The sequence below is a fragment of the Bombina bombina genome, chromosome 11 (genome assembly GCF_027579735.1).
Source record: "Bombina bombina isolate aBomBom1 chromosome 11, aBomBom1.pri, whole genome shotgun sequence".
Classification (NCBI taxonomy): domain Eukaryota; kingdom Metazoa; phylum Chordata; class Amphibia; order Anura; family Bombinatoridae; genus Bombina; species Bombina bombina.
This window is the reverse complement of record NC_069509.1, coordinates 64,255,350-64,282,006: the sequence shown is the minus strand read 5'-3', so window position 1 is coordinate 64,282,006 and position 26,657 is coordinate 64,255,350. Positions and strand designations below refer to the sequence as shown.

The following is a 26,657-nucleotide window of genomic DNA, read 5'->3' as shown; positions in this document are numbered from 1 at the left end:
CAGTTGAATATTTAAAACAGAGAGGCACTAGATATGACGAACACACCAATTTGGTAAAAACTTTTCTTCAATTTATTTTAGAACATAACTTTTTTTGTGTTCGATAATAAAGTTTACTAACAGATTTTAGGTACAGCGATGGGGACATGCTGTGCCCCAACGTATGCTTGCCTATACCTCGGGAAATGGCAAAAAGGACTACATATTTGACAATGAAGAAGTCTATGGTAAGAACATAGACGTATGGCTTTGTTTCATTGACGATGTTCTGGTTCTCTGGCATGGAACGGCCACTGAACTTTAAAAACTTTATGAATACTCTTAATAACAATGACTTAAACTTGCAGTTCACATATAATTGGAGTGAGACAGAGATTTAATTTTTGGACTTAGAAATTAAGTTGAATAATAACAAAATTGACATATAGGAAACCCACTGCAGGAAATTCCCTTTACAGGGCAGATAGCCATTACCCACAAACGCTGATTAAAAATATACCTACGGCCAATATTTAAGGCATGGAAGAAATTGTTCCTAACTTACAAATTTTAAACAAGAGGCAGAAATTCTCAAAATGAGATTTATGAAAAGGGGTTACTCTAAAAATTGCCTGAAAAAAGCATATTGGTCAGCTAGGACACAAACCAGGGAAGAAATATTATACACTGACAAATCAGTCATACCAGACTCCAAAGTTAGGTTCATCAGACAGCTTAACAATAAATGTAATGACATTAGGGCAAATATGCAAAAACACTGGGATGTCCTTACTTTGGATACTGAAGTTAAAATGATAGTAGGTGACAGGCCTAATGTCATTATATATATATATATATATATATATATATATATATATATATATATAAATAATCTCTAGTCCAAAAGGAAAAAAAAGTTACTATTCGATGTTAAAGATAAGAATAAGTCAATTTTTTTCATAGTCCGCTGCAATTTCAGGGACATAAGGACTTGTGGAAATTTCAAGATACACACACACATATATATATATATATATATATATATGTAGGATTAAGTAAAATGTGTCTCCTTAGAGACCTGAGTTGACACAAGTGTTACTCTGAAGTGGGCGCTGGTCAGAAAGGTTATAGGAGATAATGGCTGCTATATAAGACAAATACTGGGAGGATTGTAAAGCCCTAGACAGTAAGAGTAAATATATATTCAAAAGGTGGATACAGCGCCTATATGTCCAGTATACTGTAGGGGTATGTGAGGAATATATGTTATAACAAAAAGAAGAAAAGTAAAAAGTACAATAATGTATGAAGTACAATATTAAAAGAAAGTAAATAAAAAATTAAAAAATATTATAATAAAAAATATAATGACATAAAACAATAAATAATGAATGAAAGTCCAGCTAAAGATGGCATATAAAATATATGAACTTAGAAATAGTGTTCATAGAAGTCCTGGAGATGATATAATTCGTAATAAGTCTCCAGATGTAGTAGTTATATAGATTATAGTTGGTATATACTACCCTTACCAGGTATTACCTCAATCGAATGAGGTAAGTGTGCCGCACTGGGGGTATATATAGATGATTGGATTTCCTCCTTGTATTCTGCTGTGGTGCCTCTTGTGATGTTCGTTAACCTCTTGGAGTATGCAGGGATATGTTTCTGAAGGTGAGTTGATCCCTTGCACTTCCTATGGGTTAGTGGTTGGCCTCTTGGAGTGCTCTTTCTGTTCTGGTAAATAAATGATTCAGCTGAATAGTAATACTGTTGCCTAATGAGGAGGGTTAAGCAAGTAGATCTCTGGGGAAACATGCCTGGTATTTATTTACCCTGAGGAAATTGCGAGTTCAACGTCAGTTGATACCTGCACCTGCCACTGTCATTTTGCTGGACAACTGAGAGGCTCCAACCTGCATCTATAGCACCTGAGAGGTGCGCTTACATTGAGAAAGTCAATACCAGAACAGAAAGAGCACTCCAAGAGGCCAACCACTAACCCATAGGAAGTGCAAGGGATCAACTCACCTTCAGAAACATATCCCTGCATACTCCAAGAGGTTAACGAACATCACAAGAGGCACCACAGCAGAATACAAGGAGGAAATCCAATCATCTATATATACCCCCAGTGCGGCACACTTACCTCATTCGATTGAGGTAATACCTGGTAAGGGTAGTATATACCAACTATAATCTATATAACTACTACATCTGGAGACTTATTACGAATTATATCATCTCCAGGACTTCTATGAACACTATTTCTAAGTTCATATATTTTATATGCCATCTTTAGCTGGACTTTCATTCATTATTTATTGTTTTATGTCATTATATTTTTTATTATAATATTTTTTTATTTTTTATTTACTTTCTTTTAATATTGTACTTCATACATTATTGTACTTTTTACTTTTCTTCTTTTTGTTATAACATATATTCCTCACATACCCCTACAGTATACTGGACATATAGGCGCTGTATCCACCTTTTGAATATATATATATATATATATATATATATATATATATAAAGTATGCAAAGGCCCAGCACTCACGGTTACCAAACATCCACCCAGGGTGTTTCCAAGATCAAAGTATAGGTAGTGGAGAAAAGGATGCACTCGCCAGGATTTTCAAATTGTTGCTTTTAATTCTTGTAACGTTTCGGGGTGTTACCCCCTTCGTCAGACACTAACAAACCTAACAACCATCTACTTGCCCCCACCGTGACTTCTAAACCCTTACAAGTGCTCCAGAACCGAGCAGCAGAGGTGCCACTCCCACCGGCTGACATCATCAGATGGCGACCCGGTAACCGGACTCCCTAGTGTCAATTAAACAACATAATTTATGTGAACTAACAAGGTTTTAAAGTACTCTAAGCATCATACAACCAAAACAGGCATGGAACAAACATGAAACAAAATGAGGATAGCCCCACATCGGATCGTTACCGGATCAGGGTGATTGACTCAACCTGCCAAGACAGCATAATATAGCTGACAGTCTGGTTGTCATGGCAACCCTCATATAAATAACCCCATAATCACAGGATTATAAGCATGGGGTAGTGGCTAGAACAGCCAATCACATCCTAATCAGGTCCGGTCCTCAGATGAAAAAAGATCTCCAAGCAAATATAGTTAAGGCTACAAAAGCAGGAAACAAAACACAAATGTAACAATAAAATAATAAAAATGACAAACAGAAATAAAAATTATATATATATATATTATCGGTTATTTGTAGAGCGCCAACAGATTCCGCAGCCTAATATGTGTGTGTATGTATGTATGTGTGTGTATGTAAGTATGTGTATGTATATATATATATATATATATATATATATATATATATATATGGCTTTTTTGTGAGGGTACCCCCCACCTCTGCCAGCTCATAAGAGGTAATACTTGTAATCATCTTGCAAAAAGCACTGTGTGTATATATTTTTTATATATATACTATATATATACTGTATATATTTTTTATATATTTACTGTATGTATGTATGTATATATATATATATATATATATATATATATATATATATATATATATATATGAAAAAAAACTATGGATAACAGCACTTTGAAGACAGTACAAGGACTTTAAGTGAATTATTACTAAGTCCTAATAAGACCTGTAGTGCTACCTTAATAACCTGACAGAGTATTCTAGGTGGCCCCACCGCCAAAATGACAGAGTCTGTAAATTGAAATGTAAAGATTGGTTGTAGGCGCAAGAGCAAGGCTTATAACTGAAGGTTATTCAGTATGTATCAGCAATACAATACAATAAAATGATACAATGCAATAAAATATGATATAATAAACTCTTAAAATGTGTGTATGTATGTATGTATGTGTGTGTATGTAAGTATGTGTATATATATATATATATGGCTTTTTTGTGAGGGTACCGCCCACCTCTGCCAGCTCATAAGAGGTAATATTTGTAATCATCTTGCAAAAAGCACTGTGTGTATATATTTTTTTATATATATATATATATATATATATATATATATATATATATATATATATATATATATACTATATATATACTGTATATATTTTTATAGATTTACTGTATGTATGTATATATATATATAAGAAAGGCACTCTCCGTATGATTTAGTATAATAACTTTACTTGGATGAACTTTTTCGGGGTCACCCCCGTCCTCAGACCTTACAAGACAAGTGATATAGTGAACTATTTAAATGTTTACCTGGTGACGATCCTACCAGAGTCTGTGACGTCCTCCTAGCGCAACTGCGCATGCGCAAGAGTAAGCACAGAGGTCCTGGAGGTTCAAAAGAGTCACCAAGTCAAAAATCGTGAAAATAAACATGTGAAAAATAAAAACAACAATGATGACATAAATATTAAAAATTAAAAACACAGAGCACAAGATCACTGAAATGGTAACTGATGGAAAAAATACTTTGTTAATGTGATGTAAACATACATGTATTAGTAAATGTATCAGGTAGACATAGGTGTTATATTATGTGTTAGAATGCGGTGTACAGCGGTATCGACAGAGTAGTTATATGCAGAGGAGGTGTCAAGATCTCACATGACACTCTTTATAGGGACAGCAAAAGCTCATAATATGTACCTAGAGTGTTAAACACCAATGTATCCAGCAAATAACTTATACCGCTATTGCGGCGACTGTTGCTAGGTAACCATACGCAATGCTAGTAGAGTCACACTGTTATCATATATTCATAAGTAAACCAGGTTGTTCTAAAACGACAAAACTCAGCGCACAAATAACTATTACCACTATTGCGGAAACTAGCTATTGAGTAACCATAAACAATACTCTATAGGAACCATACTAGAAGAATCACACTGTTAACCACCTGTTGTCCAGCCATCCTATACCACATATATACTGGAAAATTAACTGAGACTCTCTGAAACCAATAGGTAAATATTAATATATTGATCATATACTAATCAGCCTGGACCCCACAACACTGGCCATGCAGCATTATCCCCTCGGCACTCCAAAATCCTCAAATCTTCAATCATCATGCAGATACCGCAAAGTATAGTACACCATATCACAAACCAAAGAGGTACCAAATGATTAGTGTCCAGACACCAAGACCCAAAAGAAAAATAATTTTTTTTTTTAAACATTCAAAATAGGAGAAATACACAAGTTCCTCCCACTATTGCATATTATCTCGCCATATGCTATGTCATGCCATCAGTCCAAAGCATACCAACAGGTATTGATTACCACACCAACTTATACTAATATCACTGAACCAAACAACAATTAAACAACAATCAGCATACTCAATAGTGATATCATATCCAATCCTGGATAATCCCATATGTTGGTATTCCCACTAAGCCAAAGGTACAAAACTTCATACCTGAAACAAACAAGGGTACCCATCTCACAGTATAGTCTAGTAAGTTGTCAAATTCATAAATCTATGTTACCGTATATTGAAGCACCTATGCATATATCTCTGCCAGATGTTACATAATCAATCCTACATTTAGATACACTCAGATTTAGGAAATTCAAATTTTCTCCAATATTACATACTTCACAAAAAGCATTGCATGTCAAAATGAACATTAAGCCCCTTAGGGACCAGAGTGTCAAGTGTGAAAATCCATCGACTTTCCCTCTGTAATAGCACCATACCTCTATCACCACCCCTCGCAAGGGGTGGGACATGATCAATGATAATGAAGCGTAGATCAGTATTTTTGTGTTTCGCCTGCAGAAAGTGTCTGGCTACCGGTTGGTCAGATTTACCATTCTCCAATGCTGCCCTAATGGCCGACCTATGGTTGGCCATTCTGGTGCGGGCATCATCCTGTGTCTTACCGACATAGAACTTGCCACATGGACAGTGGATCATGTATATGATGTAATTTGTAGTGCATGTGACTCTGTGTCTAATTGTAAATTTTCTGTTGGTCCACGGATGTGTGAAAAATTTACTCTGGGTCATCCCACTGCATGTGGTGCATCCACTACATCGAAAGCACCCATTTTTGGTGGTATCTAACCATGTTTTAGACTTATAGCTCAGTCTGTTATCGGGTCGCATTAGATGATCTCTTAAGGAGGCCGCCCTCCTGTAACCAACAATCGGTAAGTCCATAGACTCGCAAGGCAGTCTTTTGTCAGTTGAAATAATATCCCAATGCTCTCGTAGTATGTTCGGTAGAGAGACTTTATCAGGAGTGAAGGTGGTCGTCAATATCAATCGTTCCCTAGGTGGTGCCTCAGGTATCGTTTTCTTTAGAGCCTCATTCTGTGAAGTAGTATGAGCTTCAAGAAAAGCCACGTTCAGATGTTGTCTATTATAGCCCCGCTGCTCAAATTTCATCCTGATCTCCTCAAGTTGTAATGTTTTATTCTCTTGGTCACTGTGTTACCCTTTTGAACTGTGACTTGGGCAAAGCCTTTTTCAAAAATGGTGGGTGACAACTTGTTCCTTGGAGGATCGAATTCCTATCTGTGTTTTTTTGGTATAGTGTGGTCTTCAGTCCATCACCAGATCTGTATATCCTTAAATCCAGGAAATCAACTGTTTGTTTGTTGTGGGTAATCTTGAACTTGAGGTCATCCACATATATAGCAAGTGTTTGAAGTATCGATCCCCTTGCGATACAATTGGACGTCCTGGGGGCCTCACCGGGTCCTTGTGGACCTTGGGTAAGGTATAGATGATTGGAGTTATCGGAAAATCAACCATCAGAAATTCATATGTAGCTTTAGATACAATATTAGTTGAATATAATGTATCAAGATATTTATCAATGGTTTTTTTTAAATCAGAGGTGGGATCCTGTGTTATATATATATATATATATAGATGAAAAAAACTATGGATAACAGCACTTTGAAGACAGTACAAGGACTTTAAGTGAATTATTACTAAGTCCTAATAAGACCTGTAGTGCTACCTTAATAACCTGACAGAGTATTCTAGGCGGCCCCACCGCCAAAATGACAGAGTCTGTAAATTGAAATGTAAAGATTGGTTGTAGGCGCAAGAGCAAGGCTTATAACTGAAGGTTATTCAGTATGTATCAGCAATACAATACAATAAAATGATACAATGCAATAAAATATGATATATACACACACATTTTAAGAGTTTATTATATGTATATTTATGCATAAAAGTTGTTACAAGTCCAGTGATAATAGTCCCAGAAACAATCTAAAAAAGTTCCCACATGAAAGAAATTCTTCTAAAAGACAAACTCCAGGTAAGTTGGTGTGCCCAAAATGACTAATAGGGATAGATGAACTTCCTACTTACAAAAGACTACCTCAATCAAAATGAGGTAAGTGTTGCACAGATTGTCAAGTAGTTAGCTCTCTAGTCATTGGCTCCTCTCCACAGGTGTATCTACTTCCTTCAATGCCCCTTGCAGAAAGATTTCCTCTTTGTTTATTCTCTCAGAGTAGTTGTAATCCCATTCAGAATTGCTGTTTGTTATTTGTGCAAGTTATCTTCTCTTTCCCTTTTCCCTCTTTTTCTGTTATCCTCTGTTGTTCTGGAACAAAACTTTAAAGCTAATGCTAATTCATATATCCAAGCAAGGTAGGGAATCAGCACCACTGGTAAGTGCACGGTACAAAGGGGGTAACTGCAATGCCCCAAAGCAATATCAAGAGAGCGAGGATACCAGCACAATTAGGTAAAAAAGTATAATCTTTATTGCAGACCCATATCTTAAAAATAGCAACGTTTCGGGGTTAACCCCTTAGCGATGGCATGACTAAGGGGTTAACCCCGAAACGTTGCTATTTTTAAGATATGGGTCTGCAATAAAGATTATACTTTTTAACCTAATTGTGCTGGTATCCTCGCTCTCTTGCTAATTCATATATATTATTTCTAGAGCTCGCTCACAAGCTTAGCAGCTAAAATAAAATACTAGTGTAGTACAACTGTGTGGAAACATTTACAAAGTGTGAGTTATATACTAAAATGGGCACATAGCACTGAATGGGTTAAACAGTTTATATGGCATATTTCCAATCCATTAATGCTGTCCTAATTTACCTTCTCTCTAGGTATTTACATGGGCCGCACTGGCACAACTGCCCTATATGCTAATTAGAACTGCCTCAACGTGCTTCTATATAAAAACCTCCCAAACCTCTTCAGAGTTGGAACATTCAAATTGGAATCAAATTCTTGCAGCACATTTGAATCCCTGAGCTCCAGTTGGAGTTTTATGCAAAGCAGGAAATCAGCAGAGCGTTATAGGAGTGTGCAAATATCACATCTCTGGTTGTCCGGCGCAGACCTTGGTGCAGGTAAGAGATGCACAATATCATACAAGAGAGAGGGGAGGAGAGAAAATATCCTACAGAAGGATAAGGAAAAGGGAAATGTTTATTATACAAATAATATGAACTGTTGCTTTAGAAGAGAACCTGGTTAGAGATTAGAAAATATAGACAAGAATGGATATAAATACTTATGACTAGATATTTTATAAGACTGGGTCCTATGTATAAAAATATATTTTGGAACAGATTTTACACCATATTACTTTTTTTCTTTCAGCAAAACACAATCTGCTATTGCTTATTCCACAGACACACACAGGAATTTTCTTCAGTTTAAATTTAAATGGACAGTAAAGTCAAAATTAAACTTAAATTGATTGGATAGAGCATGACATTTTAAACTACTTTCCAATTGACTTCTATTATCAATGTTGCTTAGTTCTTTTGGTATCCTTTGTTAATCCTAGGCAAGCACAGTTCATCAAGCAGAATTCACTAAAGCTTTGCTCACTCTTTCAAGACTCAGTTTCTCTTGTGTTATGATAGGGAGTCGAATAAGGAACATTAGACATTGTAATATAAAATGTTTAATCACATTTAGTACAAAAAAAAAATTGGAACATACTTTATTTATTTTGTCCCTCTTTTCCTGTAATTAGTGGAAGTGCAGAAACCAGACTTAAAGGGACATGCAACCCAGTTTTTTTCTTTCATGATTCAGATAGAGAATACAATTTTAAACAACTTTCTAATTTACTTCTATTATCTAATTTGTTTCATTATCTTGGTATCATTTGTTGAAGAAGCAGCAATGCACTAATGGTTTCTAACTGTACACATGAGTGAGACAATCACAATCAATATATATATATATATGCAGCAACCAATCAACAGCTAGAACCTATGTTCTCTGCTGCTCATGTGCTTGCCTAGATAAACCTTTCAGCAAAGGATAACAAGAGAAGGAAGCAAATTAAATAATAGAAGTAAATTGAAAAGTTGTTTAAAATTGTATTCTCTATCTGAATCATGAACAAATTTTTTTGGGTTTCATGTCCCTTTAAATGGATATGAAACCCATTTTTTTTCTTTCATGATTCAGATATAGCATAAAATCTTACACAACTTTCTAATTTAATTCTATGATCTATTTTGCTTTGTTGCCTTAGTATCATAAAAAAGCATACCTAGGTAGGCTCCAGAAAAGCACTGGATTACTGTGAGCTCACTGCTGATTGGTGACTGCACATATAAGCTTCCTGTTATTGACTTACCCAATGTGTTCAGCTAGCTCCCAGTCGTGCATTTCTGCTCCTTTAACAAAGCACACTAATAGAATGAAGCAGATTTGATAATAGATACTAATTGGAAAGTTGCATTACTTTGTGGGAACTAAAACTTTACCCTTATTTTTCAATATTTAAAACTAATATAATATACATCTGTATATTGTTCTCAGGAAACTTTTTATTTTAAGTATATTATTCTATCTAGCATTAGTTTTGGGTTAAACGTCCCTTCAACTTATTTCTGCAAAAACATTTTTTTTTTATTTGTTGCATTTGAAAGAGGACATTTTAAAATGTATTACAGAGGTTGAAACACAGGTGCTCCTGCACTGAGTGATATATATATATATATATATATAATATATATATATATATAACTTTACAATATACTTTCATTGTTTATTTTGTCCCCTTTTCCTGTAATTCCATTTTGAAATTGTAAGCATTTCAGTTTCTGTTAGAAATGGAAGTGCAGAACATTTATATTCCACACAACAACTGGCTGCAAACTCTAGTGACCTATTTATAACTGTCCCTAATTGGCCTCAGCAGAAAAAGTAATCTAAGTTACAACAATGCAGCTCTCACTGTTTTATAGACACTAAAACTTTACACTTATTTTGTCACGATTAACAACTAATAAAACTTTACAAAATACATCTACATGTTCTTCTCAGACTCATCTTTTCTTTGAATGCATCATTCTATCTAGCATTTGTCTAGTGTTTAATGTCCCTTTAAGGCTCAGCCGCATTTCCTGTTAGAAACAAAATCAAAATAGCTTTATTAACTTTAATGTTATTTAACCATGCCAAAAATATTTTAATATACTTTACTGGTGCTCTTTCAAGTGCATAATTAAAATTTTTGTCCCTTTATGGAAACGGGGAATCTCAGAGTGAAGGGAACATTATTTTGCCTAGAGGAGAGCTTTAGCATCAAACAAAAACTGCAGGACAGAGGTTTCTTTTTATTATGCAAGAGTCTAGCACATTTTGAAAAGCTTGCAGAACAAACACTTTTTATTGAGAAAATGGTTTTAGGCAATGGAACATAGTGAAACCATGTAGTATGTTTTTTCAGAACATTCTCTAAGGGCTTCTTCCATATAAAGCTGCAAAAATGGATGAGATGGACGTTCCCCAGATGAAGAAGGAAGTAGAGAGTCTGAAATACCAACTGGCCTTTAAGAGAGAGATGTCTTCAAAATCCATTCCTGAGTGAGTATGATTTACATTAAGACTAGTGACTAATGACTAGTGAGTCTGGAAAGGCTGGGGGGGCGGCAGAGCGGGAGACAAATATGGTAGAAAGTGAAGAATATATTAGAGGAAATGCGAGGGATAAAGGAAGAGAAAGACAGAAAATTAGATGAGTGATAAAGAGAAAGGAGAGACAAAAGGTGTAGGATCTTAGTGTTTTTTTTTAATGTAAACTTAGGTCTTTTTTTTATGTAAAGATAGGATTTTTTATTTTTGGTCATTTTTTTATTCATTTTTAAAGGGAGTCTTTTTTTATTTGATGTAATTGTAGTTAATTGGGGTTAATTTATGGGGGATTAGGTTTAGGTTGCTTAGTGATTGGATTAATACTTTGCATTGTGGGGGGATGGCGGTTTAGGGGTTAATAGGTTAATTAGGTAGATTGCGTTGTGGGGGTTGGCAGATTAGGGGTTAATGGTTTTAATAGGTAGTTTGCTATGTGGGAGGTTGGCGGATTAGGGGTTAATAGGGTAATTAGGGACTTTGTGTTGTGGGGGAATGTCGGTTTAGCAGTTAATAGTGTTAATAGGTACTTTGCGTTGTGGGTGGATTAGGGGTTAATACATTTTTTAGGTGCTTTGTGATGTGTGGGTTGGCGGATTAGGGATTAATCGTTTAAATAGGTAGATTGCGTTGTGGGGAGATTGTGGTTTAGAGGTTAATACATTTTATTATTAGTTGTAATGTGGGGGGATGACGGATATAGGGTTTTTGTCATGTAGGGTTAATTTTTGGTTATACTTTTACTGGCGATATTTCTTTTTTTCTTAGGCGCTGGCAGTTTATAAACTGCCATAAGTCACTGGCGACTCCAGAAATGTCTGAAAAGTCGCTGGTTTATCCGATTTACGGCAGTATATGATCTGCAGGCGCCGTATATGTGATTCACCTGATGTGCGAGGTGAACTAATGGGCGGCGTGGGTTTCAGCAGTTGCGCTGAAACCTAAGCCGTATATGTAATCTCGCCCATTGAGTGAACCAATGAAAAGAGGCATATCTGTGCAGTGAGCAATCAGCTAGCTCCCAGTAGTGCATTGCTGCTTCTTCAACAAAGGATAGCAAATTTTATAATAGAAGTAAATTGGAAAGTTTTTTAAAATGGTATCCTCTATTTGAATAAAACCATTTCCATTTCACCTGATTTGTATTTGTGAAGACAATCTGTGTTTTTGTGGTGATCTATCTTTATGTATGTTTTCTTTATCTTCATTTAATCTCTTCAGATTTCTGTATCTTAGTAGAATATGCAGCAGACAGCAGGAACCAGCATGACAAATATGACTTTTACTTGCCTTTCATATATTTTCCTTCACTCACTTCCCATTCTCACCCTCCTCCCTGTATATTATTTTTTCACATTTGTTGCTAAATTTATCACACTTTACAAAACATTCCTCTGTCCTGCCTCTCCCATATTCTTACCTGGGACCTTAAAGCCCCATTATTGTGAACAAATTACATAATCAAATTTGTTACGTCAGTTTAACACTCGTCATCGCTATGTGCACATGGGTTAAACACATAGTTGAAGTACAGCTTGGGAACCACAGATTACTGTTGTTCACAAGCAGAAACTACCTGTCACCCAGTCAGCAGTAGTAGTTGCATGCAACTATCACTGTTAATTGGGTCAGCATCCACGTCACTGCAGTGCTCTGCAGATCCTGATCAGTACTTTGTTAAAAACAGAGTTGCAGGGTCGCTAGTATTAAAATGACGTCCTCTATTGAATTAGAGCAAGCAATTGTTCCACTATAATGGCCATACACTGTGCCATACACTGTGCCATACTGTATCTCTGACCAATGTGATCTCTTGCTCATGGCCTTTATTACACCCCAGACTGCCCAATGTACTTTCTCTAAGCCACCCTTGTATGGTAAACTTAACAGTTCCCCTAAGCCACCATTGTATGGTAAGCCTAATGGTTCCCCTAAGCCACCCGTGTATGGTAAGCCTAACAGTTCCCCTAAACCACCCTTGTATGGTAAGCCTAACAGTTCCCCTAAACCACCCTTGTATGGTAAGCCTAACAGTTCCCTAAACCACCCTTGTATGGTAAGCCTAACCGTTCCTCTCGGCCACCCTTGCATGGTAAGCCTAACAGTTCTCCTAAACCACCCTTGTATGGCAAGCCTAACAGTTCCCCTAAACCACCCTTGCATGGTAAGCCTAACAGTTCCCCTAAACCACCCTTGTATGGCAAGCCTAACAGTTCCCCTAAACCACCCTTGTATGGTAAGCATAACAGCTCCCCTAAACCACCCTTGTATGGTAAGCCTAACAGTCCCCCTAAACCACCCTTGTATGGTAAGCCTAACAGTCCCCCTAAATCACCCTTGTATGGTAAGCCTAACAGTCCCCCTAAACCGCCCTTGTATGGTAAGCCTAACAGCTCCACTAAACCACCCTTGTATGGTAAGCCTAACAGTTCCCTTAAACCACCCTTGTATGGTAAACCTAACAGTTCCCCTAAACCACCCTTGTATGGTAAACCTAACAGTTCCCCTAAACCACCCTTGTATGGTAAGCCTAACAGTTCCTCTCGGCCACCCTTGCATGGTAAGCCTAACAGTTCGCCTAAACCACCCTTGTATGGTAAGCCTAACAGTCCCCCTAAGCCACCCTTGTATGGTAAACCTAACAGTTCCCCTAAACCACCCTTGTATAGTAAGCCTAACAGTTCCCCATAACCACCCTTGTATAGTAAGCCTAACAGTTCCTCTAAGCCAGACTTGTATGGTAAGCCTAACAGCTCCTCTAAGTCAGACTTGTATGGTAAGCCTAACAGCTCCCCTAAACCACCCTTGTATGGTAAGCCTAACAGCTCCCCTAAACCACCCTTGTATGGTAAACCTAACAGTTCCCCTAAACCACCCTTGTATGGTAAACCTAACAGTTCCCCTAAACCACCCTTGTATGGTAAGCCTAACAGTTACTCTCGGCCACCCTTGTATGGTAAACCTAACAGTTCCCCTAAACCACCCTTGTATGGTAAACCTAACAGTTCCCCTAAACCACCCTTGTATGGTAAGCCTAACAGTCCGCCTAAACCACCCTTGTATGGTAAACCTAACAGTTTCCTTAAACCACCCTTGTATGGTAAGCCTAACAGTTCCTCTCGGCCACCCTTGCATGGTAAACCTAACAGTTCCCCTAAGCCACCCTTGCATGGTAAGCCTAACAGTTCCTGATAACTACCCATGCTCCTCTAAGCCAGAAGTTCCTCTCAGCCACCCTTGTATGGTAAACCTAACAGCTCCTCTATGCCAGACTTGTATGGTAAGCCTAACAGCTCCCCTAAACCGCCCTTGTATGGTAAGCCTAACAGCTCCACTAAACCACCCTTGTATGGTAAGCCTAACAGTTCCCCTAAACCACCCTTGTATGGTAAACCTAACAGTTCCCCTAAACCACCCTTGAATGGTAAGCCTAACAGTTCCTCTCGGCCACCCTTGCATGGTAAGCCTAACAGTTCCCCTAAGCCACCCTTGCATGGTAAGCCTAACAGTGCGCCTAAACCACCCTTGTATGGTAAGCCTAACAGTTCCTCTAAGCCAGACTTGTATGGTAAGCCTAACAGCTCCTCTAAGTCAGACTTGTATGGTAAGCCTAACAGTTCCCCTAAACCACCCTTGTATAGTAAGCCTAACAGTCACCCTAAGCCACCCTTGTATGGTAAACCTAACAGTTCCCCTAAACCACCCTTGTATAGTAAGCCTAACAGTTCCCCATAACCACCCTTGTATAGTAAGCCTAACAGTTCCTCTAAGCCAGTCTTGTATGGTAAGCCTAACAGCTCCTCTAAGTCAGACTTGTATGGTAAGCCTAACAGCTCCCCTAAACCACCCTTGTATGGTAAGCCTAACAGCTCCCCTAAACCACCCTTGTATGGTAAACCTAACAGTTCCCCTAAACCACCCTTGTATGGTAAACCTAACAGTTCCCCTAAACCACCCTTGTATGGTAAGCCTAACAGTTACTCTCGGCCACCCTTGTATGGTAAGCCTAACAGTCCGCCTAAACCACCCTTGTATGGTAAACCTAACAGTTTCCTTAAACCACCCTTGTATGGTAAGCCTAACAGTTCCTCTCGGCCACCCTTGCATGGTAAACCTAACAGTTCCCCTAAGCCACCCTTGCATGGTAAGCCTAACAGTTCCTGATAACTACCCATGCTCCTCTAAGCCAGAAGTTCCTCTCAGCCACCCTTGTATGGTAAACCTAACAGCTCCTCTATGCCAGACTTGTATGGTAAGCCTAACAGTTCCTCTCAGCCACCCTTGTATGGTAAGCCTAACAGCTCCTCTCAGCCACCCTTCTATGGTAAGCCTAACAGCTCCTCTAAGCCAGACGTGTATGGTAAGCCTAACAGCTCCTCTAAGCCAGACGTGTATGGTAAGCCTAACAGTTCCCCAAAACCACCCTTGCATGGTAAACATAACAGTTCTCCTAAACCATCCTTGTATGGTAAGCCTAACAGTTCCTCTCGGCCACCCTTGCATGGTAAGCCTAACAGTTCCCCTAAGCCACCCTTGCATGGTAAGCCTAACAGTTCGCCTAAACCACCCTTGTATGGTAAGCCTAACAGTCCCCCTAAGCCACCCTTGTATGGTAAGCCTAACAGTTCCTCTGGGCCACCCTTGCATGGTAAGCCTAACAGTTCCCCTAAGCCACCCTTGTATGGTAAACCTAACAGTTCCCCTAAACCACACTTGTATGGTAAACCTAACAGCTCCCCATAACCACCCTTGTATAGTAAGCCTAACAGCTCCCCTAAACCACCCTTGTATGGTAAGCCTAACAGTTCCTCTCGGCCACCCTTGCATGGTAAGCCTAACAGCTCCCCTAAACCACCCTTGTATGGTAAGCCTAACAGCTCCCCTAAACCGCCCTTGTATGGTAAGCCTAACAGCTCCCCTAAACCACCCTTGTAAAATAAGCCTAACAGCTCCCCTAAACCACCCTTGTAAAATAAGCGTAACAAAGACCAGGCAGCACTGCTTCCTTAAACCATAACTTTACATACAAATATATAGTAAGCATAGTAAGGTGGTCACCTAGTTATGTTAGTGCATCACTTTCCGTTTGCTCCTCTTACTATTCTGCTACCCATAATACATATTCCCTTGTCTTAAACATTTTATTGTTTAACCCAGCATTGCTTTTGCTCATCATCTGGTCTCTTCCTGTATTTCTCCAGCTCATTTTGTGGCAGCGGTGGCACACCTAAGACTTGCGGGTACTTCACCTCTGGGTTACCCCGTAATGCTTTTGTGACACCATTTGCTATTTATCGGTTCATGCTATATATCCAGAAAAAAAGCTTCTGTTGTCAATATATTTATATTATTGATTTAAAAGAAAATAAGGTTTCATTAATGTCCCTTTAAATAAAGTACTTTATTACACCGCTTTGGGTACATCATTTAGAAAAACATTCATCACCCATTTTATGCACTCTCTAATTTTCTCCATTCACCCTTTCTCTTGGAATAAAACAACTAATGGAGACAGATATTAAAAGGAGTAAATACATTTTATAAGCATAGTATTGATCTAAAAAAAAAAAATCTCAAATGTGGTTTATGTCCCCTTAAAGCACTGGTTTCAAACCTGCTCTCAAGCCTCCCCAAACAGGCCAGGTTTTCTGGATTACCTTGGATGAGAGCAGGTAAAATAACCATGGTTACTAATCAGCTGATTAATTCATCTGTGCTCCAGTCCAGATATCCTCAAAATGTGGCCTGAGGACAAGTTTGAAAACCAGTGCCTTAAAGGGACAGTAAAGTCTAAATTAAACTGTCATGATTCAGATAGGGCATATTATTTTAAACAACTTTCCAATTTACTTTTATCATCAAATTTGCTTTGTTCTCTTGGTATTCTTAGTTCAAAGCTAAACCTAGGTAGGCTCATATGCTAATTTCTAAGTCCTTGAAGGCAACCTCTTATCTCAGTGCTTTTCAGATAGACAGTGCTAGTTTATGTGTGTATCATATAGATAACAGTGCTCACTCCTGTGGAGCTATTTAAGAGTCAGCACTGATTGGCTAAAATGCAAATCTGTCAAAAGAACTGAAATAAGGGTCAGACTGCAGAGGCTTAGATACAGAGGTAAAAAGTATATTAATAGAACTGTGTTGGTTATGCAAAACTGGGGAATGGGATTATCTATCTTTTTAAACAATACAAATTCTGGCGTAGACTGTCCTCTTATGCACTGTTTAAAATATAAAAAATATTGTATTAAAACTTAAAGGAACATGATACCCAAATGTTGAAACACTTGAAAGTGATGCAGCATAGCTGTAAAAAGCTAACTTGAATATATAACCTGAACATCTCTAGGTAAAAGAGAAAGATATTTTACCTCAAAATGTCCTAAGTATTCAAACCCCATTGTAAAGGACTTTAAGCAGCAAATCTGTATGCCTGTCCCGGGACCTGCAAGGGAGTGAGCCTCATGCACACTCATGTTGTTTCCCTATTCAGTTTAAAGGGACACTGAACACAATTTTTTTTTTCGTGATTCAGATAGAGCGTGCAATTTTAAGCAACTTTCTAATTTACTCCTATTATCAATTTTTCTTCATTCTCTTGCTATCTTTATTTGAAAAAGAAGGCATCTAAGCTAAGGAGCCAGGCCATTTTTGGTTCAGGACTCTGGACAGCACTTGTTTATTAGTGGGTGAATTTATCCACCAATCAGCAAGAACAAGCCAGGTTGTTCACCAAAAATGGGCCAGCATCTAAACTTACATTCTTGCTTTTCAAATAAAGATACAAAGAGAATGAAGAAAATTTGATAATATGAGTAAATTAGAAAGTTGCTTAAAATTGCATGATCTGAATCACGAAAGAAAAAATTTGGGTTGTGTCTCTTTAAGGAAGTTTACTATGAAATTAAGTTAAGTGAAATCTCATGAGATCAAAGTAAAAGAGTTCATGACCTCAGCACTGCTGATGCTGATTGGCTGCTGTTCATTTCTTTTTTTACCTGCAGCTGGTCAGTAACTTAAAGATAACTTTTTACACATAACTTACTCTGCTGAGCTGAGGAGATTGTGAGGTAAAATATCTTCCTTTTTTACATAGAGATGCTAAGGTGATATTTTCCTGTCAGCTTTTTACAGTTATGCTGCATCACTTTCAAGTGATTCAGCATATGAGTATTATGTCCCTTTAACCCCTTAAGGACCACAGCACTTTTCCCTTTTCTGACCGTTTGGGACCAAGGCTATTTTTACATTTCTGCGGTGTTTGTGTTTAGCTGTAATTTTCCTCTTACTTATTTACTGTACCCACACATATTATATACCGTTTTTCTCACCATTAAATGGACTTTCTAAAGATACCATTATTTTCATCATATCTTATAATTTATTATAAAAAATTTTATAAAATGAGGAAAACATTTTAAAAAAAAAAAACACACACTTTTTCTAACTTTGACCCCCAAAATCTGTTGCACATCTACAACCACCAAAAAACTCCCATGCTAAATAGTTTCTAAAATAAGTGTTTTTTTTATTTTTTATAAAAATATCTATTCTGCTGTGTAGGATCCCCCCTTAGCCCCCAACCAGCTCTCTAACCCTCCCCCTCTACCTTATAATGCGCCATCTTGGGTACTGGCAGCTGTCTGCCAGTACCCTGTTTGTCAAAAATAATGTTTTTTTTATTTTTTTCTGTAGTGTAGCTGCCCACCCTCAATAGCCAACCCCCCACCCCCTCCTTGATCACTTAGATAACCCCCTCCCTCCTTACCCTTAGCTACAAACACATTGTCCCATAGTGTAACTTCCCACCCGCTCCCCGTGCACGCACGCCTCTGCACGTGATCTCGCCCCCTACCATGACCTCCTCGCATCGATGGCCGCCCACTCGCCTCCCACCCACCAACAATCATGGCCATCGATGTCCGATGCAGAGAGGGCCACAGAGTGTCCCTCTCTACATCAGATGGCTAAAAAATGATATTGCAGGATGCCTCAATATCGAGGCATCACTGCAATAACATGAAAGCGGCTGGAAGCTATTAGGATCGATTCCACCGCTTTCAAACACCAACGAAGTACAGGGTACGTCCTTAGTCGTTAAGGACATTTTTTTGTAGGATGTACCCTGTACGTCGTTGGTCCTTAAAGTGAAGGCAAACTTTGATGAATGAAAGCCCATTTTTTAAAAATACTATTAAAAACAGGGGCACTTTCATTCATCAAAGTTTACAAAGCAGCCGTTTTGGTTAAAAATTCACCTTTTTTTCTTTTCACAGCCAGAGCAGCTTCCCCCACCTAGAGATCCTCTCTTCACACGTCAGCAATGACTAATCCGGCTTCCTCCAATCACAGCATGGCCTCAGGCAATGACTACCCTGGGGAGAAAGCCGTGATTGGAGGAAGCCGGATTAGTCATTGCTGACGTGTGAAGAGAGGATTTCCAGGAGGGGGAAACTGCTCTGGCTGTGCAAAGTAGAGAGGTAAGTTTTTAATCAAAACGGCTGCTTTGTAAAGTGCCTTTGAAAGTGACCCTGTTTTTAATAGTATTTTTAAAAAACTGGCTTTTATTCACCAAAGTTTACCTTCACTTTAAGGGGTTAAAAGGATACTAAAACCATTTTTTTTTCTTTCATCATTCAGATAGAGTATGGAATTTTAAGCAACTTTCTAAATTTACTCCTAGTATCAGTTTTTCTTCGATCTCTTGCTATCTTTATTTGAAAAGCAAGAATGTAAAACTTAGGAGCCGGACCATTTTTTGTTTAGCACCTCAGTAGCGCTTTTTGATTGGTGTCTAAATATAGCCACCAATCAGCAAGCGCTATCCAGGTGCTGAACCAAAATAAAAGTGAAATTAAAAGTGTCTTAAAATGACATGCTCTATCTGAATCATGCACAGTTAAAGGGACACGAAACACATTTTTTCTTTCATGATTTAGAAAGAGCATGCAATTTTAAAAAAACTTTTCAATTGACTTCTATTATCTAATTGCTTCAGTCTCTTGATATCCTTTGTTGAAAAGTATATTTAAATAGGCTCAGGAGCTGCTGATTGGTGGCTGCAGAAAGATGCCTTATGTGATTGGCTCAACCATGTGCATTGCTATTTCTTCAACAAAGAATATCTAAAGACTGAAGCAAATTAGATAATAGAAGTAAATTGGAAAGCTGTTTAAAAACATAATTTATGTAAGAACTTACCTGTGAAATTCATTTCTTTCATATTGGCAAGAGTCCATGAGCTAGTGACGTATGGGATATACAATCCTACCAGGAGGGGCAAAGTTTACCAAACCTCAAAATGCCTATAAATACACCCCTCACCACACCCACAATTCAGTTTAACGAATAGCCAAGTAGTGGGGTGAAAAAATAAGGTGTAAAAAAGCATACAAAAAGAGGAACTGGAAACAAAATTGTGCTTTTATACAAAAAAATCATAACAACCAGAAAAAGGGTGGGCCTCATGGACTCTTGCCAATATGAAAGAAATTAATTTATCAGGTAAGTTCTTACATAAATTATGTTTTATTTCATGTAATTGGCAAGAGTCCATGAGCTAGTGACGTATGGGATAGAAATACCAAAGATGTGGGAGACCACAGAAGAGTCACTAGAGAGGGAGGGATAAAAAAAAAAACAGCTAGTTTCGCTGAAAAAAAAAAAAATCCACAAAAAAAATGTGTCTCACACATAAATTTCAAGAAAAAAACTTAAATCATAAGCAGAAGAATCAAACTGAAACAGCTGCCTGAAGAACCTTTCTACCAAAGACTGCTTCAGAAGAAGCAAATACATCAAATTGGTAAAATTTTGTAAATGTATGCAAAGAAGACCAAGTTGCTGCTTTGCAAATTTGATCAACCGAAGCAAGAAGTGGCGACTGATCTAGTAGAATGAGCTGTAATTCTCTGAGGCGGAGACTGTCCCGCCTCTACATAAGCCTTGTGAATCAAAAGCTTTAACCAAGATGCCAAAGAAATGGCAGAGGCTTTCTGACCTTTCCTAGGACCAGAAAAAACAACAAATAGACTAGAAGTCTTCCTGAAATCTTTAGTAGCTTCAACATAATATTTCAAAGCTCTTACAACATCCAAAGAATATAAAGATCTTTCAAGAGTATTCTTGGGATTAGGACACAAGGAACAACAATTTCTTTACTAATGTTGTTAGAATTCACAACCTTAGAAAGAAATTTAAACGAAGTCTGCAAAACAGCCTTATCCTGATGGAAAATCAGAAAAGGAGACTCACAAGTGAGAGCAGACAATTCAGAAACTCTTCTAGCTGAAGAGATAGCCAAAAGGAACAACACTTTCCAAGAAAGTAGTTTAATATCCAAAGAATGCATAGGCTCAAAAGGAGGAGCCTGCAAAGCCTTCAAAACCAAATTAAGACTCCAAGGAGGAGAAATTGATTTAATAACAGGCTTGATACGAACCAAAGCCTGAACAAAACAGTGAATATTAGGAAGATTAACAATTTGTCTGTGAAATAAAACAGAAAGAGCAGAGATTTGTGCATTTAAAGTACTTGCAGACAAACCTTTAACCAAACTATCCTGAAAAACTGTAAAATTCTAGGAATCCTAAAAGAATGCCAAGATAATTTATGAGAAAAACACCATGAAATATAGGTTTTCCAAACCCGATAATAAATCTTTCTTGAAACAGACTTACGAGCCTGTAGCATAGTATTAATCACGGAGTCAGAGAAACCTATATGACTAAGCACTAAGCTTCTAATTTCCTTACCTTCAAATTTAGCAATTTGAGAGCCTGATGGAAAAACGGCCCTTGAGACAGAAGGTCTGGCCTTAAAGGAAGTGGCCAAGGTTGGCAACTGGACATCCGGACAAGGTCTGCATACCAAAACCTGTGAGGCCATGCTAGTGCTATCAGAAACGCATGCAATTATTCCAATATAATCTTGGAGATCACCCTTGGAAGAAGAACTAGAGGCGGAAAAATGTAAGCAGGTTGGTAAAAACAAGGAACTGCTAACGCATCCACCATCTCCGCCTGAGGATCCCTGGACCTGGAAAGGTACCTGGGAAGCTTCTTGTTTAGATGGGAAGCCATCAGATCTTTTTCTGGGAGACCCCAAATCTGTACAATCTGACAAAATACATCTGGATGGAGAGACCACTCCCCTGGTTGTAAAGACTGACGACTGAGATAATCCGCTTCCCAATTGTCTACACCTGGAATATGTATCGCAGAAATTAGACAGGAGTTGGATTCCGTGAAATCACAGTCCAGGCCGGACGAATAAAAGAGGCCCCTTGAATAATCCGATGATGGACTAACCACCAGGACAGGAGAGTTGAATGTTGAGATTTAAGTATATCAACTGTGATATCAGAGTATAATCCCTGCATCATTGATTCAGCATGCAAAGCTCTCATATGAAAACGAGCAAAGGGGATCGCGTCCGATGCTGCAGTCATGAGACCTAAAACTTCCATGCACATAGCTAGGTGAAGGGAATGATCAAGACTGAAGGTTTCGACAGGCAGAAACCAATTTCATTCGTCTCTTGTCTGTTAAAGACAAAGTCATGGACACTGAATCTATCTGGAAACCTAAAAAGGTGACCCTTGTCTGAGGAATCAGGGAACTCTTTGGTAAATTGATCCTCCAACCGTGTCTTTGAAGAAACAACACAAGTTGATTTGTGTGAGATTCTGCTAAATGAAAAGATTGAGCCAGTACCAAGATATTGTCCAAATAAGGAAACACCATAATACCCTGCTCTCTGATTACAGATAGAAGGGCACCAAGAACCTTCGAAAAGATTCTTGGAGCTGTTGCTAGGCCAAATGGAAGAGCAACAAACTGGTAATGCTGGTCTAGAAAAGAGAATCTCAGAAACTGATAGTGGTCTGGATGAATCATAATATGAAGATATGCATATCCTGTAAGTCTATTGAGGACATGTAATGACCTTGCTGAACAAAAGGCAGAATAGTCCTTATAGTCACCATCTTGAAAGTTGGGACTCTTACAAAAGGATTCAAAAACTTCAGATCCAGAACTGGTCTGAAAGAATTTCCCTTCTTCGGGACAATGAATAGATTTGAATAAAAACCCAGACCCTGTTCCAGAATTGGAACTGGTACAATCACTCCTGAAAGCTCTAAATCTGAAACACATTTCAGAAAAGCCTGAGCTTTCACAGGATTTGTTGGAACGTGAGAGATAAAAAAAATCTTCTCACAGGTCTTATTCTAAAACCTATTCGATACCCCTGGGAGACAATATTCTGAATCCAATGATTCTGAATGGAACCTGCCCAAACGTCTTGAAATAATTTCAATCTGCCCCCCACCAGTAGAAATGGATCGAGGGGCTGCACCTTCATGCAGTCTTGGGGGCTGGCTTTGGTTTCTTGTAAGGCTTGGATTTATTCCAACTCGAGGAAGCTTCAATTTGGAGCCAGAGAGGCCCATTTATCAAATGTCTGTCAGACCTGATCCGACAGTGCGGATCAGATCCAACAGACATCGCTGAATGCGGTGAGCAATACGCTCTCCGTATTCAGCATTGCACCAGCAGCTCACAAGAGCTGCTGGTGCAACGCCGCCCCCTGCAGACTCGTGGCCAATTAGCCGCCAGCAGGGAGGTGTCAATCAACCCGATCGTACTCGACCGGGTTGAATTGTGGCGATTCCTGTCCGCCTGCTCAGAGCAGGCGGACAGGGTTATGGAACAGCGGTCTTTAGACCGCTGCTTTATAACCGCTGTTTAAGCCATTAAACGGCCATTAAGCTCCATTCAGAGCTTGATAGATAGGCCCCAGAGTCTTTTTAGGGGAAGGAGAGATTTTCTGTTCTCTATTCTGTCGAAAGGAACGAAACCGATTAGAAGCTCTAGATTTGCCTTTAGACTTTTTATCTTGAGGAAAAAAACTCCCTTCCCCCCAGTAATAGAGGAAATAATTTAATCCAACTGGGAACCAAACAAATTATTACCCTGGAATGAAAGAGATAGTAATCTAGATTTAGATACCATGTCAGCATTCCATGATTTGAACCATAAAGCTCTTCTAGCTAAAATAGCTAAAGACATAGATTTAACATTTATCTTGATGATATCAAAAATAGCATCACAGATAAAATAATTAGCACGTTAAAGCAAACGAACAATGCTATGAAATCAGAGTCTTTTTCCTGTTGTGCTAAGCTATCCAACCAAAAAGTTGATTCAGCCGCAATATCAGCCATAGAAATGGCAGGTCTGAGCATATAGCCAGAATGCAAATAAGGTTTCCTTAGATAAGATTCAATTTTCCTATATAAAGGATCCTTAAAAGAGGTACTATCTTCCATAGGAATAGTAGTACGTTTAGCAAGAGTAGAAATAGCCCCATCAACCTTAGGGACTTTTTCCCAAAACTCTAATCTAGCCACTGGCAAAGGATACAACTTTTTAAACCTTGAAGAAAGAACAAAAGAAGTACCAGGCTTAGACCATTCCTTAGCAATCACATCAGAAATGGCATCAGGAACAGGAAAAACCTCAGGAGTAGTCACAGGTTTATAGACAGAATTTAAACGTTTACTGGATATATTATCAAGAGGACAAGACTCCTCAATATACAAAGTTATTAACACTTCATTTAACAAAGAACGAATATACCCAATCTTAAAAAGATAAGATGATTTATCAGTGTCAATGTCTGAAGTAGGATCCTCTGAACCAGAGAGATCCTCATCAGAGGAGGATATATCAGTATGTTGTCGGTCATTACAAATTTCATTAGTATTATGAGAAGTTTTAAAAGAACTTTTACGTTTATTTGAAGGCGGTATAGCAGCCATAGTCTTCTGTATCGCATCAGCAATATAATTTTTCATATCAACAGGGATATCATGTACTTTAGATTTTGAAGGAACAACAGATACTGTACTAGCACTAATAGAAACCTTTTCTGCATTCAAAAGCTTATCATGACAACAGTTACATACCACAGCTGGAGATATAATCTCCATTATCTTACAACAGATACGCTTAGTTTTGGTAGAACTGTGTTCAGGCAGCATGGTTCCTACAGCAGCTTCTGAGACAGGATCAGATAGAGATATTTTGTAAAATGTAAAAAAAAAAAAAGAAAAATAACATTAAACAGAAATATCTTATTTCCGCAGTTTCAGGAATGGGAAAAATGCATGTGCTAAATTTGGCAAAAAAAAGCAAATAGCATAGCCCTCTGAGTATAAAGAAGGCAAGGAGCATATAGGAAGTGAGGTAAAATAAAACTAAATTTTTTTTGGCGCCAAGTATGACGCACAACGCAAAAGGAAGTTGAGAAATGTTTTGGCACCAACAAACATCCGGAAATGACGCAACTCGCGTCAAAACACAATTTTGCGCCAAACAACCTAGCGTCAACTAAAACGCAGGAAATGACGAACTTACGTCATGACCGACGCACATTCGCAGCCAAAAAAATCTTGCGCGCCAAGAATGATGCAATAAATAACAGCATTTTGTGCCCTCACAAGCCTAATTTGCCCGCAAGTTTTCCAAGAAAAAAACAAGTCAAATTGAAAAAAGACTATATCCCAGGTAAGACAAACTTCCTAAACATGATTCTCATAATGAAAACTGCTGGACTGCAAAGGGAAATACACATAGACCTGACTCATGGCAAATATAAGTAAAATACATATATTTAAAACTTTACATTAATACATAAAGCGCCAAACCATAGCTGAGTGTGTCTTAAAAAAATGATACATACTTACCGAAAGACACCCATCCACATATAGCAGATAGACAAACCAGTACTGAAAGCTATCAGCAGAGGTAATAGTATATAAGAGTATATCGTTGATCTGAAAAGGGAGGTAGGAGATTAATCCCTACGGCCGATAACAGAGAACCCTTGAAAAGATTTCCTGTGAGGCGATACTCTCTCTTCACATCCCTCTGACAAACACTGTACTCTGAGAAGAATTGGGCTTCAGAATGCTTAGAAGCGCTTATCACAGAAGAAATTATAAAAATCAAGCACAAACTTACTTCACCACCTCCATAGGAGGCAAAGTTTGTAAAACTGAATTGTGGTTGTGGTGAGGGGTGTATTTATAGGCATTTTGAGGTTTGGAAAACTTTACCCCTCCTGGTTGGATTGTATATCCCATACGTCACTAGCTCATGGACTCTTGCCAATTACATGAAATAAATGGTATTCTCTCTCTGAATCATAAAAGAAAAAAAATGGGTTTCATGTCCCTTAAAGGGACACTAAACCCAAATGTTTTCTTTCATAATTCAGATAGAGAAGCAATTTTCTAATTTACTCCTATTATCAATGTTTCTTTGTTCTCTTGCTATCTTTATTTAAAAAGCAGGAATATAAAGCTTAATAGCCGGCCCATTTTTGGTTCAGAGCCTGGGATTATGCTTGCTTATTGGTTTGCTAAATGTAGCCACCAATAAAAGCAAGCACTATCCATGGTGCTGAACATAAAATAAGCCGGCTCCTAAGTTTAAAGGGACATAATACTCATATGCTAAATCACTTGAAACTGATGCAGTATAACTGTAAAAAGCTGACAGGAAAATATCACCTGAGCATCTCTATGTAAAAAAAGGAAGATATTTTACCTCAAAATCTCCTCAGCTCAGCAGAGTAAGTTCTGTGTAAAAAGTTATACTCAGCTGCTCCCAGCTGAAGAAATGAACAGCAGCCAATCAGCATCAGCAGTGCTGAGGTCATGAACTCTTTTACTGTGATCTCATGAGATTTGACTTAACTCTCATGAGATTTCATTGTTACACTGAATAGGGAAATAACATGAGAGTGCA

The 26,657-nt window shown here is 38.2% G+C and overlaps 1 protein-coding gene across 1 annotated transcript in view; it reads left to right on the top strand.

Annotated features, from left to right (window-relative positions):
- GNG13 (G protein subunit gamma 13) overlaps positions 1 to 26,657 on the top strand; it is a 35,441-nt gene that overhangs the window by 7,244 nt on the left and 1,540 nt on the right. The window contains exons 2-3 of the mRNA XM_053694990.1: positions 8,067 to 8,312; positions 10,661 to 10,797. Coding sequence (XP_053550965.1) covers positions 10,700 to 10,797 — 98 coding nt within the window. The 5' untranslated portion in view covers positions 8,067 to 8,312; positions 10,661 to 10,699. The remainder of the gene's footprint in view (positions 1 to 8,066; positions 8,313 to 10,660; positions 10,798 to 26,657) is intronic.